The 18,588-nt window shown below is 38.0% G+C and overlaps 1 protein-coding gene across 2 annotated transcripts; it reads right to left on the reverse strand.

Annotated features, from left to right (window-relative positions):
* Positions 1–250: 250 nt before the first annotated feature.
* Positions 251–18,582, reverse strand: CLDN12 (claudin 12). Of its 2 annotated transcripts, none has more exons than XM_024765181.1 (3): positions 17,639–18,582; positions 9,024–9,110; positions 251–3,548 (listed from the first exon to the last, which is right to left on the reverse strand). In XM_024765181.1, exon 3 carries the CDS (start codon positions 3,513–3,515, stop codon positions 2,781–2,783), a length of 735 nt encoding a protein of 244 aa, XP_024620949.1. In that variant the 5' UTR covers positions 3,516–3,548; positions 9,024–9,110; positions 17,639–18,582; the 3' UTR covers positions 251–2,780. The 2 variants fall into 2 exon arrangements, with proteins under 2 accessions (XP_024620949.1, XP_024620948.1); XM_024765180.1 differs by lacking the exon at positions 17,639–18,582 and adding an exon at positions 10,801–11,291.
* Between the last annotated feature and the right edge of the window lie 6 nt (positions 18,583–18,588).

Genomic DNA, 18,588 nt, shown 5'->3' on the forward strand with positions numbered 1-18,588 from the left:
ACATTTGACTTTATTTGGTGCTTTTTTTTGTGGAATATTGAAATCGTCCAGTAAACTCCTAAGACCACTCTTAGAAATGAAGGGTCCTGATGCTTCTGAGATAATAATGCCAAGTTTTCCAATTCTGTTCCAATTGCTATTCTACAGGGCTTTAAGTGGTGCTGTCTTTTTCAATTTGCACATATTTGAAAAACATTTCTCGAAATATTTCAACTTAAAGCACTGACGAAATGAGGATAGAAACAGAAACTTGTAAAAATACATCTTTTAATAAACATCAAGTACAGTGCAGTTTTATCGAGGTTTTACATTGCAGTTTACAGCAAACATATTATCTATTATAGTGTATATTTATTTACAAGTAAAGTAAGCTCAGGGTTTTGTTTTCTCCCATGGTTGGATAAACCAGATCTGGTGGATCATACTACGTTTAAGGTTTTCCAAACTTCTGTAAAAGGCCTTTAACATTAAGAGACTTGTAACAACAAAAAAAGATATCCCGCATCACAATGATAGACTGATGAATGCTCAAAAGTTATTAAAAAGAATGATAAATACTTGATTTCCTTTGATGGCTTTGAAGAATAGCTCCTGATAGCAAATCTGAAATATTAACGACAATAAGGGAAACAACTGTTTCTTTTGCCAAGTGAATCTATAATAAATACTAATTAGAGGCTACAGATTATGAAAAGAATCCGAAAGATTCTTACAGGAAAAGTTTAACATTTTATATACATGATCCCATGGACTAAAAACTGTCTAGAATATTAATGGCTGAGTCTGCTTTTAACATTGTTTATACAAAGAATGGTGGAACTCTTGACACTTTTGGACAACTTCAGTGAGAGAGGGGACAGAAATTAATTAGCAAAGGGGGGAAATTAATATTAATCTCAAAATTCTACCTGCCGCTGTCTTGGAATGATCAAGACTCAGCTATATCTGAGAAGAATTAAAAGAACTGAAGGAAATCAGAAGCTATAGCTAAGAAAACCATAGTTTTGCGTGCTTTCAACTGATGGCATTTAAAAATTATACAACTGTATTTATTTGCTATATACATAAACTAGTGTTTGTAATTAGAAACAAAAGTACCATTTACATCCACAGAAGTACCAGAAGCATACTCAGATTTGCAAAAGAGGCACAATAATCTGTTAGCCATGCAACTAGCTGTCTGTGAATTTTGTAATGGGTAATAGAACAAAATCCCCATGAACATAGCACTAATGTGTAGCAAATTACATCAAATAAACAGCTCAAATTCATAAGGGTAAACACCCAATATCCCTGAATTTCTAAGCATTCATCTCGGTGTTAACATGGTTTCCTCTAAATGTTACCCCATTAGAAGAGAGATTTTAAATATTCCTCCCTCTTTAATACATCGTCATACTTTCAGAGGTGAAAAGGGAACAATTTAATCTTTACCACTTTTGCCCATCCATTCTTATGAATCTGATATCATGTTATTACAGTGTCTAGGCTAATGTAGGTGCTCTAAAGGATCTAACAAACTGAATTTCTGGGTTCTAAATATTGCTGGTATTGTACAATAAGCCTGTCTGCCAGAAAGCCATGTCTCTGGGTGAAATATATTCCTAGATCAATGATTGAGAAGTGAAGACCAGCTGTCACTGAAGTCAGACTGTTCCCTAATTGTCAGATAACAATTTGATCTTCTCTATTAAATTAAAATTTCTTAGTAGATGGGACCAGATCTCATTCTTTGCATGTATCCTCTATAGCACCTAGTAAAGTGTTGGGCAAAGATATATCCTCAAGAAAATAATCAGTGATGGGGGCAGGAACTGAATCAAGGGTGAATGCAGTCATGGTGAAGTCATGCCTCACTTCACCCATCACCCAAAAGGCAGTCACCAGAATGAATCTCTGATGTTGTCACTGAAGAACAGATGCTTGTCCCCTACCACTGTCTAAAGGAGAACTAACCACTCGGGCCTCTTTATTTCTTTCTCTTAGTCACTAAGAGATTATACGTGGGCATGAGTACCACTTGGTGGATGATATCTGGGGAAAAGTTTTTCTGCCTCAGAGGAAGCACCAATCCATCGCATGGCACACTTTAATAATACAACTTATAGAACTATTAACTTTTAAAATTATGTTAAATGTTATCCATACTAATAGATATTTTAAATGTTAGGTTTATTCTCTCTGACATCACTTAAAATACATTTTATTTTTAAACACAGGCATGAGGTAGAAGATAAGAACTCACAAAAGAAAGTCATCTTCAAAATACCGAACTCTATTCAATACATTTTGCCCCGAGAAAGAAGTAAGAAAAGTTACAGCCTAAGCTGGTAGACTGGCTACTGTTAAAATATCACCCTTACCTGAAAAAAGATTTTTATTTTGAAATTGCCCTTTTTTCCCAATTTAAGGTATTATAGCAAAAGGACAAAACACATTCTGAAATACTCATAAGGATCGCTTATAAGAGCTTCTCTTAGCAATCATTTTTTACTATGTTGCTCTAAATCACCTCAGTTGAGACACAGGTCCTTTCCACCGAAATAACTGATCAGATATCAACCTGGAGGCTAAAAATCCTTCTAGCATAAGAAGATAAAAGGAATGATTCACATTTAAATATTGTACTTTTCATAAAAACTAGCAGCACTTCATCCTACTAAGACATACTAATTTGGCTTCACTGACTGTGATCAAAGGAAAATGTATATAGGTCCAAAATAGCTCCTTGCACAAGGGAAATGTGAGGCTACAAGTTTTCTTTAGCAACTATTTCCCCACTAGGTGCTGTGTGAAACTACTGGAATGTCAATTTCTATGGCAGAGAGGCGGGAGCGTGCTGAATAGGGCTGTGAATATGTATGCATACTGGGAGGATGGGAGTACAGCGGTTGCCAGAAAGGAGAAGGCAAAGATTTGCATGCACAGTACCAAATAAACAGTAGAAGGGAAGTCGTAAACAAGCCCCCAGCACTAGCAATAGTGACATACACTGCATAGTCAAACATAAAGACTGGCTCGAACTTCCTGTTCAGATGGATGTTATAAAAGATGACCCAGATGGATGGGGAGAGGCTCACAGTACCTGCCAGGAAAAACAGCAGCCCGGCCACCAGATGGCAGCCGGCACTATTGACCAGACACTTGGCCAGTTTGATGTTGGGCACCGAGGACCTGAAGGCGGTGTTACACATTCCAATCAGGCAGAGCAGCAGGGCCCCCATTGCAATCAGGATGCTGAGGGGCAGGGCAAACTGGAGGACCCGCAGGTCCAGCTGGTCAACTGATGAGTACCAAGTAGTGTCGTACATCAGGCAGTCATTGCCCCCGTCGTACCGGGCACATTTCACCCACAGGCCTGTGTAAACAGTCAGGTTCTTCTCATTTCTGTTGAACGTGATCAGTCGTAATTTTCTCCAGTTGGGAAGCAGAGTCCCCGCAAAGAGGCCTGCTACCGAAGCGATTCCACACAGGAAGGAGAGGACCGTGGCTGCATGGACATCCCGACAGCCCATGGCAGGCAGGCTTGTGCAGTACTGCCAGTCAGACTAGGGGGTGACACACAAGAGGACAAATCATGAGGGGACAATAGGAGAGCATGGTGCTGACTGGAAACACAACCAATGACATCAATGCAAACAGGGAAATTCTGTCCCTTGTCTCCTCTCCATGTACAATATGAATGTATATAAGCACACATGCATGTGACCTCAGAGCACAGCTGCACACACACACGATCGCTTACTACTGCCTGGGTCATATAGCAACTAAAGTCTTCACACATGAGTATTTTTCTACACAGTGAATCAGAGGAACCACCAAAATAATTTCAGATTCTCTTAACATCACATCAGGAATTCTCTCAGTTGTCCAAAATCACTCATTCGACAACCACATATCAAACACTTTGATGTGTCAGACACTCAAATATATAGGGTCAAAGCACTCATCAACCGTCAACTACAAACAACACAAATTCGGCTTCAAATGCTCACGCAAATGTAAAATGGGACCAGCATAAAAGACAAAGGCATAGGGAAAGAAGCACTACAGGGCAGCAGAGTGGTTGAGGGCAGACTCTGAGCCAGACTGCTTGGGTTCCAATCCGCAATTACTCACTTTCTAGCCAAGTGACCAAAGACACCTTGGGTCAACAACAATACTTCCGTGTGCCTCATTTTCCTCATCTGTAAAATGGGAAAAGTAACTGTGCCTACCTCACAGGGTTTTCTAAGTATTCAATGAGTTAGTATAATGTCAAATGCTTAAAGTTACATCTGGCGCCTTATAAGTGGGATGCAAGCGTTAACTACTTCTTAGCACTCAGTGATCAGCTCAGTGCCTGGCATCCTGGAGCAGTTCAAAGAACATCTGTTGAACAAACGTTAAATTAAAAAAAAGCAAACATCTCATTCCTATATACCGGGCATACCAGAAAATCACAAAACATAAATAGACTCCTCTCCAATGAGTTACTCAAACGAAAAAGAGAGAACAAAGGTCCCTGAAATTATTCTACTCATCTACTTCCTGACTGGTTCAAGATGATGGGCATGCATTTCAGGTTATTAAACTATTGGTTATTATACTAATATACTATGATTGGTTAGTCTACTATTACTGCTCATATAAAATGAATACAGAGATTTCTGAAGTAATGACAACCTATCTCTATTAATGCTATTATAAGGAAAAAGAAAAAAGGTAGCCAGGCCTTTCATCTCAAAAGGCTGTGTTCTTTTTCTGTATATGACAAATTATAAAAACCAGTATATTATTCACCTTTATTTATTCAAGAGTTTGAAACTCACTCTCCAAACACCACTCAAATGTATTTTCTCTGCCTTCCATCATGCCTCCTATGAGACAACAGAACAGACTATTTTAATTTACTATATATTTAACACAATCACATGAACTAGGAATAATTTTACTAGCAGAAAACATACACGTATGTGTACATACCTATACACACACACATATATGTAAGTGTACAATATAAAAATCAGAGTTTAAGCACAAGTGACCATTTTTTAAAGTCCTCAAGTTAAGCATAACTAGTTCTAAGTTTCTCTGTTCTTAGTTTACTACTTGTTTATCATGTTGTCTTCTGTCAATATTACCAAAAGTAGTAATTGTTTAAGAAAACGTTAAGGATGAAAATACTTCAAACAGAGGAATTATGGTCCTAATTTATTTTTTCCTGCAAATTTTAAATGCTTAATTTTAGCAACCAACCGACCACCTTAGTCCAACAATGGAAACTCTGGTGCAAGTTTGAGGATGTTTACCCTGGAAAAGGCCACTACTGTTGTCAGTCTCTAGAATCCAGCTTCCTGTTGGTTTCTGCTCATTCGCCTGTCCCCCCAGTATACTGTAAGTAACCTGCACAGTGCCTGGCACAAGAGTCATTTTAGGAATATGTAAATAAATAAATACTGGGCCCCGGCCCAAGGCCACAGCAACTCACAAAGGTAGGCTATTAATGACGTAGAACTGCACAAGGAAGTAGCCATTACTAAGCAATCATTCATTCAACAGGTATTTACTGAGTATCTAGCACATGCAAAACACTCTGTTAGGCCCTAGAGGGACACTAAGGCCATTAAGATCTGGACCTTGCCCCAGTGTGTTAACAGTCAGACTGAGGGAAAAAATATGCTGTTTTATAAGAACTCAAAATGCTGATAATGAAAGAGATGTCTGATTATTACATATCAAGTGATTATTGTTAGGTATTAAGCAAAGTGACCCAATAAGATACCTGTTCATAAAAATGAACAAAAAATTCAGTGTTAGAGAACAACTGAGCAATGAAAGAGAATGAAGATTTAATCAATGTTGTGAAGACGTAAGGAAAAAGGTTCCCCCAGTTTCTTTCAAAGCTTCAGAACTCCTTCACATAACCCATGCAAAGTCCTAACCCAATCACAATTCCTTCCTGCTTTCAGAGGTAGGGGACAATTACTTGGAGTATCAATGTGATTGAGATTTCTTCAATCAAGCTGCCCTGTACCCCTAATTCCTACAACGCAAATGAAATGAGAAACAAGATCAGTATGAATGACTTTGTTATTGATAAATAATTTCTGTAGTTCTTAGCCTACAGACTATCAAATGACACTAATAAACAGAGGTGGGTCAATAGTCAATATCTATTTCAGGATCAAGTATGTTCAAATTTATCCTGCATCAAATCAGTACAAGTGTTATATCAGTCCCCTGAACTTGTGTCTGCTGAAGTATTCTTAGCTCAGATCCCAGAGACTAACGAACAGTCCTATTTTATCTTATTTTATTTATTTATTTATTTTTTTTGCGGTACGCGGGCCTCTCACTGTTGTGGCCTCTCCCGTTACAGAGCACAGGCTCCAGACGCGCAGGCTCAGCGGCCACAGCTCACGGGCCTAGCCGCTCCGTGGCATGTGGGATCTTCCCAGACCGGGGCACAAACCTGTGTCCCCTGCATCGGCAGGCGGACTCTCAACCACTGCGCCACCAGGGAAGCCCAACAGTCCTATTTTAGAGAGCCAGCAAGTATACCATGGCATTTCTCAGAAGGGAAATACTTTTAACCTCTATTTAACTAAATTTCAGTCTCAGTGCTGGAATTAATGTCCTTGCTCTTTGTAACTTTCTTTGGCTGCTGTACTTTTTATATACCCTGCTCTTAACTCCACATATGTATGATTTGATGGTAAGTAGTATATCTCACTAGAGGGATGAAGTAACAATTTTATAGGGATAGTTGAGAAAAGGAATATGTTTAGTGATTTAAAACTGAAAGATAATGCTGACTTTTAGAGCTATACCAATTAATTTCGAATTTGGTATAATTTTCTCAAATGCAAATCTGATCATTTCTTACCATTCAATAGCTTCCTACTGAATAGCTTCCTCAGAATAAAGTTTTAAATCTTTTCCATAGTTTCCAAAGTTTTAAATCCCACCATTTGGTTCCTGCCAGATTCTCAATCTCCTTATTGTGTCATTCTCCCACATTACATATTACAGTCTATGCAGCCATACTGCTTTTCCTTTAACTTCTCAAATTTTGTTTTTCAACTTGGCTAAGGGCTTTTTCTCATGCTGTTTTTCCTCCTAGAACTTTCTTAATCCCATCCTATTCTTTGCTTAGCTAACTCGTACTCATCTTTCTGGTTTCCAGGGAGTCTGACCCTAAACTTCCCGTCTCTTCCCCCACCCTTCACCTTCCGCCTGCCCCTAGTTACACCTTCGTACTTTTTCTTTGGTAGCAGTGATTATTCTTATATTCCCTGTTCAGTGTTTATCTTCCTCACCAGACTGTAAATTTCAGGAGGACAGAGAGCCTTCTGTTTTTTTCACTGTGTCCAACACTGGCACATAGAAGGCACTCAATTATTTGTTGAATGAATGAACAAACAAACAAATGGAAGGTCCATGTGAGTATGGTCAGGGCACAGAAAGTTAAAAATTTGCTCTAGGATCAGTTCCACTCATTTCATTCATTCATACTCTGTGTGTTGAAGCCTTCAAACTGCTTCTAGAATGTGCCCCTGCTTTCCATTCTTTATTGGCCAAAGCCTCTCATTTTTAAAAATAAAGTTCATTTTCTTCCCCCAGAAACTTCCCAAGAAAGATGAGGCCATTACCAGGTATTTACAAACAGTCTATGCTTGTAGAAACAAATATCTAAGTTTGGCAACACTGGTTAACTTCCACAGTGGTTAGAGATTCGATCAATTATGGCTCTGTTGATTCTCATGTTTTCAACTTAACAGGTATGTTACATACGGGATTCGCCCCTTGCCACTAAGACTGGTTCATATATAAAATTAATGTTTGCTTATCAAAGTTAAACAATTTATTATATTTTTATTTCCTCTTTAAAATATTTCTCCCAATGAGGAAAAAAACATCTTTTTGCCATATGAAAACCCCTTATTAGCGACTGCAGCAAATGTGCAAGGCTAAGAACACAGTTTAACAATCTGAGGAGCACCCATGAACACTAGCTGGCTGACAGTCTTGAGCTGGGTTGTATATACAGATGTGTCAGCTTGCTGTTTCCATCTGGGAGGCAGCTTGGTATTGCAACCCAGGCAACCCCAAGACTCATATGCAAGTCATAAACTACTATTTGCAAACTGGGAAAGTCACCTATGTCCTTTGCATCTTAAATTTCTCACATGTCCCCCAAGGTAGCTGTGAGATCATATATAGTAAAGCCCTTTGTAAAGCAGAATAGGGTCAGGAATTTAAGTCTGTAATGATTATTGGTAGGTTTATGAGAACATTCTCTTTGAGAGTAGTTACTGACCAAATCAGACAAGAACTCTGTTCAAAACACCCACTTCACATCTGTCATCTAACTGTTCCACAATGACTTGCAGAGAAGTAGACGGATAAATTTTTGTACACAATTAAAGGTTATCAAAGATATTTCAAATAAAAATATTTTCAAAAGAATACCTTTCCTGTGGTTTGGAATAGAGTTCAAAGAAGTTTGAAGCAGGAATAGTGGCTAAGAGCTTAAAGAATTACCAGATCCACTATTATTTTTTTTTTTTTTTTTGGTACGCGGGCCTCTCACTGTTGTGGCCTCTCCCGTTGTGGAGCACAGGCTCCGGAGGCGCAGGCTCAGCGGCCATGGCTCACGGGCCCAGCCGCTCTGCGGCATGTGGGATCTTCCCGGACCGGGGCACGAACCCGTGTCCCCTGCATCGGCAGGCGGACTCTCAACCACTGCGCCACCAGGGAAGCCCCAGATCCATTATTGTATTGTTTCAGGAACAATTCTAAGGAATAGCTACGTAAGCATACATCTGTGATAGCAGCTACATTAATCCTTGGTAGTAACACTAGCAGTCCCTTCTACCGTAATTCTTCCGTAATTTGGGTTTTCTTAGAAACTGTAGATCATCAACATAGCACTTGCAATGGAGGTCTGTCCTATAACTTTATTTTGTTAAACAAGAGAAAAAAGTGTCATCTGATATATGGTAGCAAAAGGAAGAGATATAATCAAGGAATGTACTTACTCTTTGAGGTACTTGATAGTTCTAAAACTTTAATCAACTTAGAAGAAATATATGCACATCTGAACACACAGCACAGATGAACTGGACCTAAAGAAACAGGAAAAGTACTTCAGATTAAAATGGTACTAGTTTAAAAACTCAATTTGAATTCACAGAGCATTAGGAGAAATAATTAGCAATCATCTGAAATCAATGAAATCTTAAACCAAAAAAGGTGGTTAATGAGTTAAAAAAAAAAAAGGCAGTTTATTCTTAAATTCACACAATATCTATATGTGAGATACAGAAGAAAAAATTAACCCTCATTTTGTGATTCCAGAAGATAGGAAAAATAAGGATAAAAGTCACTTTACTGTCCTGGAAATAGATGATCAATATTTAATAAATTTTTTAGATCCTTTCATGACTATAGTGAAAGAATGGAGGGCCAATGAAACACTGTGTGATTAGTTGTCTTGTCATAAAAGACATTCATGATGTTTTTTTTTTTTTTTTTTTGCGGTACGTGGGCCTCTCACTGTTGTGGCCTCTCCCGTTGCTGAGCACAGGCTCCGGACGCGCAGGCTCAGCGGCCATGGCTCACGGACCCAGCTGCTCCGCGGCATGTGGGATCTTGCCGGACCGGGGAATGAACTCGTGTCCCCTGCATCGGCAGGCAGACTCTCAACCACTGCGCCACCAGAGAAGCCCCCATGATGTTTCTTTAATACCTTTAAAAAGGATACTGACAACAAAACTAGTCCAAGCTGATTCGCACTGTGCCTACTAAGATTTGCATCTAGAATGTTTTTTTCAGTTTATAGCTCCACCAATAGCTCAAGCCGCCATTTAAACGTTTCCATATATCTTTCTCAAGCATCAACAACTTCATCTTCAAATACTATTTACCTCAAATAGGAGGATGAGAAGGAAAACTTGTAAACACCTGAAAACTTCCCGGATTAAGGCTGTATCACTAGCCCTACTACGATCATTAAGTAGAATGATGTTCCCAACAGTCTGCACAGAAGTGATTTCAATCAGGTGGTTTTTTTGCTTTTGTTTTTGTTCTTCTCTTTTCCAGATGTATGTCTGGGTTGGTTTCAAGCACAACTGCTCAATCCAAAGTTAAGTGAAATCATTTTTACAATAGAAAACACACAACAGGATCTCTGAGCAATCATTTTTAAGTGGGGTCACCAAGTCTGGCTTTCTAATGTCATGACTAGCCTCTTGCAAAGCCTGTAACACAGAACGTGGGCTTCAGAGGAAAGCAAATCAAGCTTCCAGAGAAGCCTCCCCTCCCCCACACCCTCCTCTCACTCCCTTTGAGCTGTGTCCTCAGGAGCACCAGAGCGAGCAGAAAAAAAGAGAAAAAAAAAAGAGCTTTCCAGGTTAGAACCAATGGAAAGAGACCGCAACAGTGACTATGAACGCTCTCAGAAAAACCCATCTCTGCAACACTGAGTGGGTTGAACAGTGAGCAGGTCATCATTACACAACCAGCATGAGCTGCTGATTCAAAAATAGCAACCTGCAGCTCCACACCGCACACCCGGCCAGGCAAGCCCCAAGCCCCTGGCTGCCCCGACCAGACCCCTAGCCATTTTCATACTCCTGGATCCAAAATAATTTTTTAGAGCTCTACCAAACACCTCCTCACTCAGTGTTCACGTCCGCAAATGTGGTCAGCATTTTTCAAGGCTAAATGACTCCCGTCGTTTAAGCAACCTTACACAAAATCCTCAGCTACTTATGCAAAAGACCCAGAAATTAGAACATTCTTGACCAGACCTACCTGTTTCTCACATCCAGAGCATTTTACTCGCCCACACTGAGGAAGCTCTTACAGCGCCTACCTCTCCGCGTCCCAGGAAGTGCGTTCCCAGTGAGCCACACCGGAGGCTTCTGGGACTCGTAGTCAGGTTCCCTAAACCAGCATGTCCTGGATGACTGGGAGACTACAATTCCCAAAATCCACTGGGCCGGCAGTCCCAGGCAATATCCTGGGACCACCTCCCGCCCTCTGCTCCGCTTCCCACCTCCACCATTCCTCTAGCACCTTCAGTTCCGTCCAGATTTGTTACAGGTCTAAAAAACAGTTAAAGGAAACAAAACTAAAAATAGTTTTGAGTTGGGTCCCCAAGTAAATATTTCCCACTAAATGATTTATTTACCACTTTCAGTGGGAAAGGGGGAGGGAGGGTCAGTGTTTTTTTGTTTTTATTTCATTTTTTTTTCCACCTGCTGTTTCTCAAGTAACTTTAATTCAAAACAATCAATATGCCATTGAGGCATATTTGGAGGTGGCCTTGCCCTGGGCAGATGCTGAAGTGTCATGATCACACATACACATAAATGGAGATAAAGTAAATGTGGTAAATATTGATAATCGTTAAATCTAGAGAGAGTAAGTATACGGGTGTTCATTGTACTATTCAAATTCTCTGTACCTTTGAACATTTTCAAAATAAAAAGTTTGAGAGAAAGCATCATAATTTTAAATGAAAGTAAAAGATGGCATCCATCCCTATCCCACTCTGCCGCTGTATGACCTTGGGCAAGTTAAATAACCTCTTTGTAGCTCAGGATCTCATCTGTAATAATAATGTATTTATATCAGAAACTATGGTGAGGATTAAATGAGTTACTATACATAGACAGTATACGTGTCTAACACACAATAAGGACTTTACATATTTGCTATTTCCATTTGACATTTTTGTGTTGCTCTAGTAACGGGACTATGTGTTAGTAATGAAAAAGGCTACTATCTGCACTGCTACCACTTTCTCATCTTCTATACTGCTTCAGAGGATGTAAGGTGATTTAAGGCCAGAAGCAATCCGATCCCAAAGCCAGACCTAGAGATGTAACAATGAGAAAGAGGGACAGCATTGGGTGAAAAGGATCTCTGGGTACAAAAAGGCTCTGGGCTCCAAGCCAGCTCTGGCAATAGCAGATGGATGATGACGATATGACACAGGATTCTTTGCTCTGAACTTCAGTTCTCTAATCTATAAAACTGAATTGAATCAAATAACTGTGTACAAAATCATTTTATAATTTATTTCCCAGTCACTGATGACTACCTTGTTAGCAGACTTTAGCTGAGATGTATATGTAGTTGATAATATGTTTTTTTAAAGCTATAAAAGGAAGGGAAGACAACCCTATTTTTAGACTTATTGATCAAGTTCAGGTCTATGTTTAGCCTGCCTCTGGTATGGAAAAGATGAAGTGAAATACTTACATGCCCTAGTGGGACTAGAATGTTGGAATATCATTCTCAGAAGTACTTTAGGTAAGACTTTGAGCAATTAACAATCCTGGCTTCCAAGTTCACTGCAATATACCGTTCATCACCAAAATTCTACGAAGATTCTCGTTTATTCTATTAGTTTCCTATTGCTGCTTCAACAAGTTACCACAAACTCAGTGGCTTATAAAACACCACAAATTTATTATCTTACAGTTCTGGAGGTCAGAAATCTGACAGGGTCTCCCTGGGCTAGAATCAAGGTATCAGCTGTGTTTTTTTCTGGAAGCAAGAGCTGTGTTTTTTTCTGGAAGCTCCAGGGAAATCTCCTTTTCTTTCTACTTCTCCAGTTCCTGAGGACACCTTCATTCCTTAGCTTGTGGCCCCCTTCCATCTTCAAACCCAGCAATACTGGTTGAGTCTTTCAACATCTAAATCATTTCACCCTACATTCTTCTGCCTCCCTCTTGTAGCTTTTAAGAACCTTGTGATTAAAATTGACCCATCTGGACTACCCAGGATAATTTTTCTATTTTATGGTCATCTGACTTGCAACCTTAATTCTGTAACAGAGCATTTTCAGATTCCAGAGAGGAGAAGAAGGACATCTTAAGGGGACTATTATTCTCCCTACAGTCACTAATAACCTCTTTCTGCTTGAATTCAAAGGCTTCTTTTTGGTCCTAATTCTCTTCCACCGGCTTCAGGTCCACATTACACAATTCAGACCACCTTTTTTCCCTAAACTTTTCTTCCTTGGATATGGAAACATCAACATTTCTACCTTTCTTCTAGTTTATCTGATTAATTCACTGTCCACCAGCTGCTTTCACTTCTTCACATAAAGATATTTTAACAGTTTCCTTACATATATTATCAATTAAAAAAATAATAGATAACACTGAATATATACCAAGCACTTTTTCATGGACTCTCTAATTTAATTACCATAACCTCATATTAATGACAAAGAAATTGAGATGCAGAAAGGTTAAATAATTTGCCCAAAGTCAAGAAGTGGTTAAGTGGCAGATCTTCCTAAAAGATGGCTGTCACTATTCAGAATTCTCCAGACTCAGGACAGTTTCCTATTTTTGGATTTCTGCCTCTAAGATCTAACTGCTCATTGAAGCTATTCCTGAACTTGAAATGACCTCATACTATCCTCTTTGCTCACTCAAATCCTACCTACCTCCCCGCTGCTCTGAATATTTGTATCTTCACTAAACTACATAGTAAACTACACAGTTCAACCTCAAATTGTAAATTAACTTGCACACACTGTTCCTTTTCCATGTTAGTCATATTTCACCATAGTATTTCTCCAACTCCACGACTGAAATTCAGCAAACTTAGATTAATGAAAAAACCCATAAACTTGTTTTTAGACGAGACTGTCAAATAAAAATAATAGATAACATTATAATTGGGAAGTTGGCAAGTATAGTTGGGAAGTAAATTTTTACTATTAGTTGGGAAGTGTAGAAAGAAAAGAAGGGAAGCCTTGTGGGTTGAATATGTCCCTCAAAAATTCATCTACTGAGGTCTTAACTCCCTCAGCATACATCAGGATATAACGTTATTTGGAGATAGGGTCTTTACAGAGGTAATCAAGTTAAAAAGAGGTCCTTAGTATTAGCCTTAATCCAATATGACTGGTTTCCTTAGGAAGAGGGGAAATCTGAAGACAACCTCACACAGAATGCCATGCAAAGATGAAGGCAGAAATTGGGGTGATGCTTCTATAGGCCAAGGAATGCCAAAGATTGCCAGCTAATCACTACATGCTAGGTGAATGGCATGGAAGATTCTCTCTCCACAGCTCTCTGAAGGAATTAATCCTGTTGGCACCTTTATCTCCAACTTCCAGCTTCTAGAACTGGAAGAGACAGAAGATTTCTGCTGTTTAAGTCCTCAGTTTGTGGTACTTTGTTATGGCAGCCTTAGCAAACTAATACAGGAAATAAGGGAAGAAGGTTCTGGATAAATCAAGCAGTGAGATGTCACTTTAAAAACTGTTAGGCGAGCGAGCAAGGGCACCTGTTTCTTGTTTTCGGTTCCTCGGTGCTGCAGCAGCACACAGAATGAGCTCCCCCCTGCTTGAAAAAAAAACTGTTAGGAATGTGTTGTCTACTATAACATAGCTAGGACTACAGCACTCATTCCTGACCTTTAATAAAGTTACTAGTGAAGAGGGGAGGGAGCCGGAAGGGGACGGGACCGTACAACAGAATTGGCTTAAAGTATAATAACTGAAGGCTTTTTCCTGGAATTGCTTGCAGGTGTTTTAAATCGTTTGTCTTTTACCATGCCTATTACCCCTCCTCCCACCACCACTATTTTTTGTATGGATTTTTTTAAACATCTTTATTGGAGTATAATTGCTTTACAATGGTGTGTTAGTTTCTGCTTTATGGGAAGCCCATATACCCCATTTTTAAAGAGAAACCTGTATGTTAAACATCTGATGAACATGTTGCAAATTTGGGATTATGACATTAATGGTTCTTTTAAGTCTGTGAGTTTTCTGGTTCATATTTTTATAGAAAAGGCCATGTGTGCTCAGTATTGTTCTTACTATTTCTCTTGACCCTGGGAGTAGTACCAGTTCACAGAAAGATTTGTTTTTGAAGCTGAGGCTCAATTATTATGCAGTACTCTTATTTCCCTCCATTAGGGTTTGGTTGACCAGAGGCTTTTATTTACTCTGTCATTTAATCATGCTTCAAATCCATCCAAAGCCATAAGCTTTTACTCAATGTCTGCTCTTGATTTAAGATATTTTCAATCTCCCTCAATTTGTAGCAAACCATAAACAAATAAAACTGAAGGTATGTTTTAGCTTTATAATCATATCCTTTTTCTTAATATAAGAATATTACACCATGGCCTTTCTAAAGCCTTTTATATAGAAATAATACCAATAACAATGTTTGACAACAAATCAGAAAATGAAGGCACTGGTCAGAAGATACTGACAATTTCAGAAAAATATATTGAAATATGTGCCATGAACAAAGGAAGCTCTTGTCCTTTGCTTTCAATTTTCAATGCACTCAGAGTTTACAAAATAAATAGGAAAAAACTGCCTTGCTATATTTGCTCCAGAATTAGTTGTAATATAAATTGCATATGCTGTTCTTCAAATTCCAAGTATTTCAAAGGAAAGGACATGATTCAGATAACACCTATGCTTCACATAGCTTGGTATCTGGGTACCCCAAAAGATTTCATTTCTATTATGAACACATTAATAATATACACAAAGGAGATTACTTCCTTTGAAGTCTTCCAAATACCCAACAACTATTAATTAAGCAACTGTCTTACAATGAGAAACAGAAAATTTTTTTTAAAATTAGGACACCCTAAAATTAGTGGTTATAGTCAGAAAAGGTAGTTGAAATTGCCGCTGGCTTCTCATCCAACTGAGACAATGAGCCCATCTTTTACTCCTAAGTTATCCACAAGGAAATACTCCAACTTTCCAACATACATACTTTTCTTTCTCCTTTTCTCATTTCTATTACCTATTTGATTTTGCTTTTCCTTCAGCTGGCTTGTGACACTCACTAAAAAGCTAAAAAGAGTCCACTGATACTTTCCCTGTACTTGCTACCTCCAATCACAAAACAGAAAATAAATAGAACGCTTCCCTGAAATATCTCTTTAAGAAAAAAAATAGATATTTTTCATCATTAAACTCTGCAGTAAAGATTGTAGCATGTTGTCTGCCAATATTTATCAACTAGGTTTACCTCTTAATTCCCAAGGTATATAAACTTTTGTAAGGCAAATACTTTTTTGTAATTATAAAATATTTTAGATCACAAAAAGGTCAAAAAAAACCCCAAAACACTCATGTACCTACCATCCAACTTAATGATTTGGACTTCAAAAAAAATGTTGCCATATTTTTAAATTGTCTTTTGTATAAAGTTTACCAATTTATATTATTCCTCATTTTCATTTTGTTTTTTAAGCTATAACTTGTAAGTATATTTCTATGCTGTTGGTTTGAAACATTATTTTTTTATTTTTTTTTTTTGCGGTACGCGGGCCTCTCACTGTTGTGGCCTCTCTCGTTGCGGAGCACAGGCTCCGGACGCGCAGGCTCAGCGGCCATGGCTCACGGGCCCAGCGGCTCCGCGGCATGTGGGATCTTCCTGGACCAGGGCACGAACCCGTGTCCCCTGTATAGGCAGGCAGACTCTCAACCACTGCGCCACCAGGGAAGCCCTGAAACATTATTTTTAATGTACCTCAATGGTATTACAAATTTCTTGATGGAACTTAACTTTGTTAACTGAATATTTTATCTGAACTTTGCAAAAACCCTGTGAAACTACTTGGAAAATACTCCATGTCTTTGTGTACATTTTTAGCAAGAAAACCAAATCTGTAGTTTTCATTAACTTTCTCTGACCTCTATCCTCACAAAGCAAATGAACACTGAGCTAAAAAAAAACATAACTTTACAGGAAAACTAACTGGATAAATCCTGAAATAAAATACCCTTGACCTAATTTTGCCCATTATGAAAGCAAATTTCCCCCCTTGATTATATAATACATGTTTACCACTTAAAAGAAAACATTTATTTTACAAAAAGGTCATTTCGCTATGATAAATAATATGGATATATATTACAAAAAGAACAATAGGTTTCTGAATTTTTTTTTTTCATAGGTGAAATCTTCAGAGCACAGATCCAACCTCACAGTTGGATACTTGACAGTGTCTGGTAGCATAAATTTGTAATTTATGATGGTAAATGACTCTGAAATAGCAAGCTCTGCAAGAATGACTGGAACTTGGTAAAAATTTGTTAAACACAGTGTATTGATACCCTGGCCATTCAGTACTATAACAATTAAGGATCCAATTAAGGATTCAGTATTATAACAATACTTTTTAACAAAAAAGTATTAAGGACAAAATAAATGGCAGTTAAAATATATATTTCAAAATAAATCTTTAAGTGTTTAAAATTTATTTTTTATTTTATAAAAAAGGAATTCAGATTTTCTTCTTTCATTTAGAATAAAAATCAACCATCAGAAAAAGGTACATAGAGTACACTTTTGGTAAGAAGAAAATACAAATAATGGAACATTTTAGTGAGTTACATAAACTGTTTCAGTTAGTCGTGGAGTGGTAACCTGGGCAATACAGACACAACAAATAAGCTACAATTCCTCTTAGTCCTCAACACACATCTACTATCCTTTGCCACAGCAAAAAATAAGATTATGGTGTCAGAACTTCAGAAATTCACCTGATCAAACTGTCATCACACTGCTACTTGTTCATACTTAGGAAACAATAGAAGTGAAAAAGAGAAAAATGACACTCAAGTTATAAATGTAAAACGTACCCAATATGAAACATGGTCACTATGATCAGTAAAGATGTTCAAATTCCAAACGCTTTCCTCACTCTTACTCCTTTGCTGTAAAGTGCTCTAATCCCCTGCAGCTTCTGATGTTGAACGTGAGATCCATGAGGGCAGCAGGTCCTGTCTATTCTCCTTAACATTGGACATGCAGCGCCCCGCACAGTGCCTGGCACAGGGGAGACACTCAATAAATAGCCGTGCAATGAAAAGAAACACAAGAAAAGCCAGTGATCTGGGGACTGGGATGGGAGGTGGGAGTGGGGAATAGAAAACAGAACAAATAAAAGTGAAATAACAATTGTAAGAAGTCACTCACATTGTCACATCAGAAGAAATTTAAGTAGAATGATAGTGCCATTTTTATTTAATACTTACAGCCACATGTTAAGGCTTCACTTAGCCTTAAATTCCAAAACAATTCCTAATAGTTTAAAAGTAGCACTGAAGAATAATTTTTAGAAGCTCATTAACTTGCTACTATTTTGTAAAAACCAAAAAACCTTGGAAAGTCTTATATAATGAACTCATTTAGGCAAAAAGATATATGCATTAAAAAATTCTGCAAGAACATGTGGTTTTCTCTGAGAACTGGAGAGCCTGATGCAGAAAGATGGGAACTTTTCTTTTTTACTTTATATGCTTTTGCACTGTTTAAGTTTTATTTTATTTTACAATTAACATGTATATTTTATAATAAAATGCATTAAGAGAAAATGTATAATATGTAAGTATTTTTGAAAGTCAGGCAGAAATTTAGAAATTATAATCTCCTGAGAATATACTGATGATGGATAATACTGTTTAATATTGTACTTCCTATTTATTCTCCTTACTAAAATATGAAAGTAGACAGTGAAAGGACTAGGACACAATAAAATGAGATATACATCAGTGTGTCCAAAGCAAGAAAAAAATACTTTTTTTTTTTT

Source organism: Neophocaena asiaeorientalis, unplaced genomic scaffold, assembly GCF_003031525.2.
Source record: "Neophocaena asiaeorientalis asiaeorientalis breed wild unplaced genomic scaffold, Neophocaena_asiaeorientalis_V1.1 scaffold63, whole genome shotgun sequence".
Taxonomy (NCBI): domain Eukaryota; kingdom Metazoa; phylum Chordata; class Mammalia; order Artiodactyla; family Phocoenidae; genus Neophocaena; species Neophocaena asiaeorientalis.

Excerpts from the sequence above, each read along its gene's own strand:
- CLDN12 (XM_024765181.1), bottom strand. The coding sequence starts at position 3,515 with ATGGGCTGTCGGGATGTCCATGCAGCCACGGTCCTCTCCTTCCTGTGT.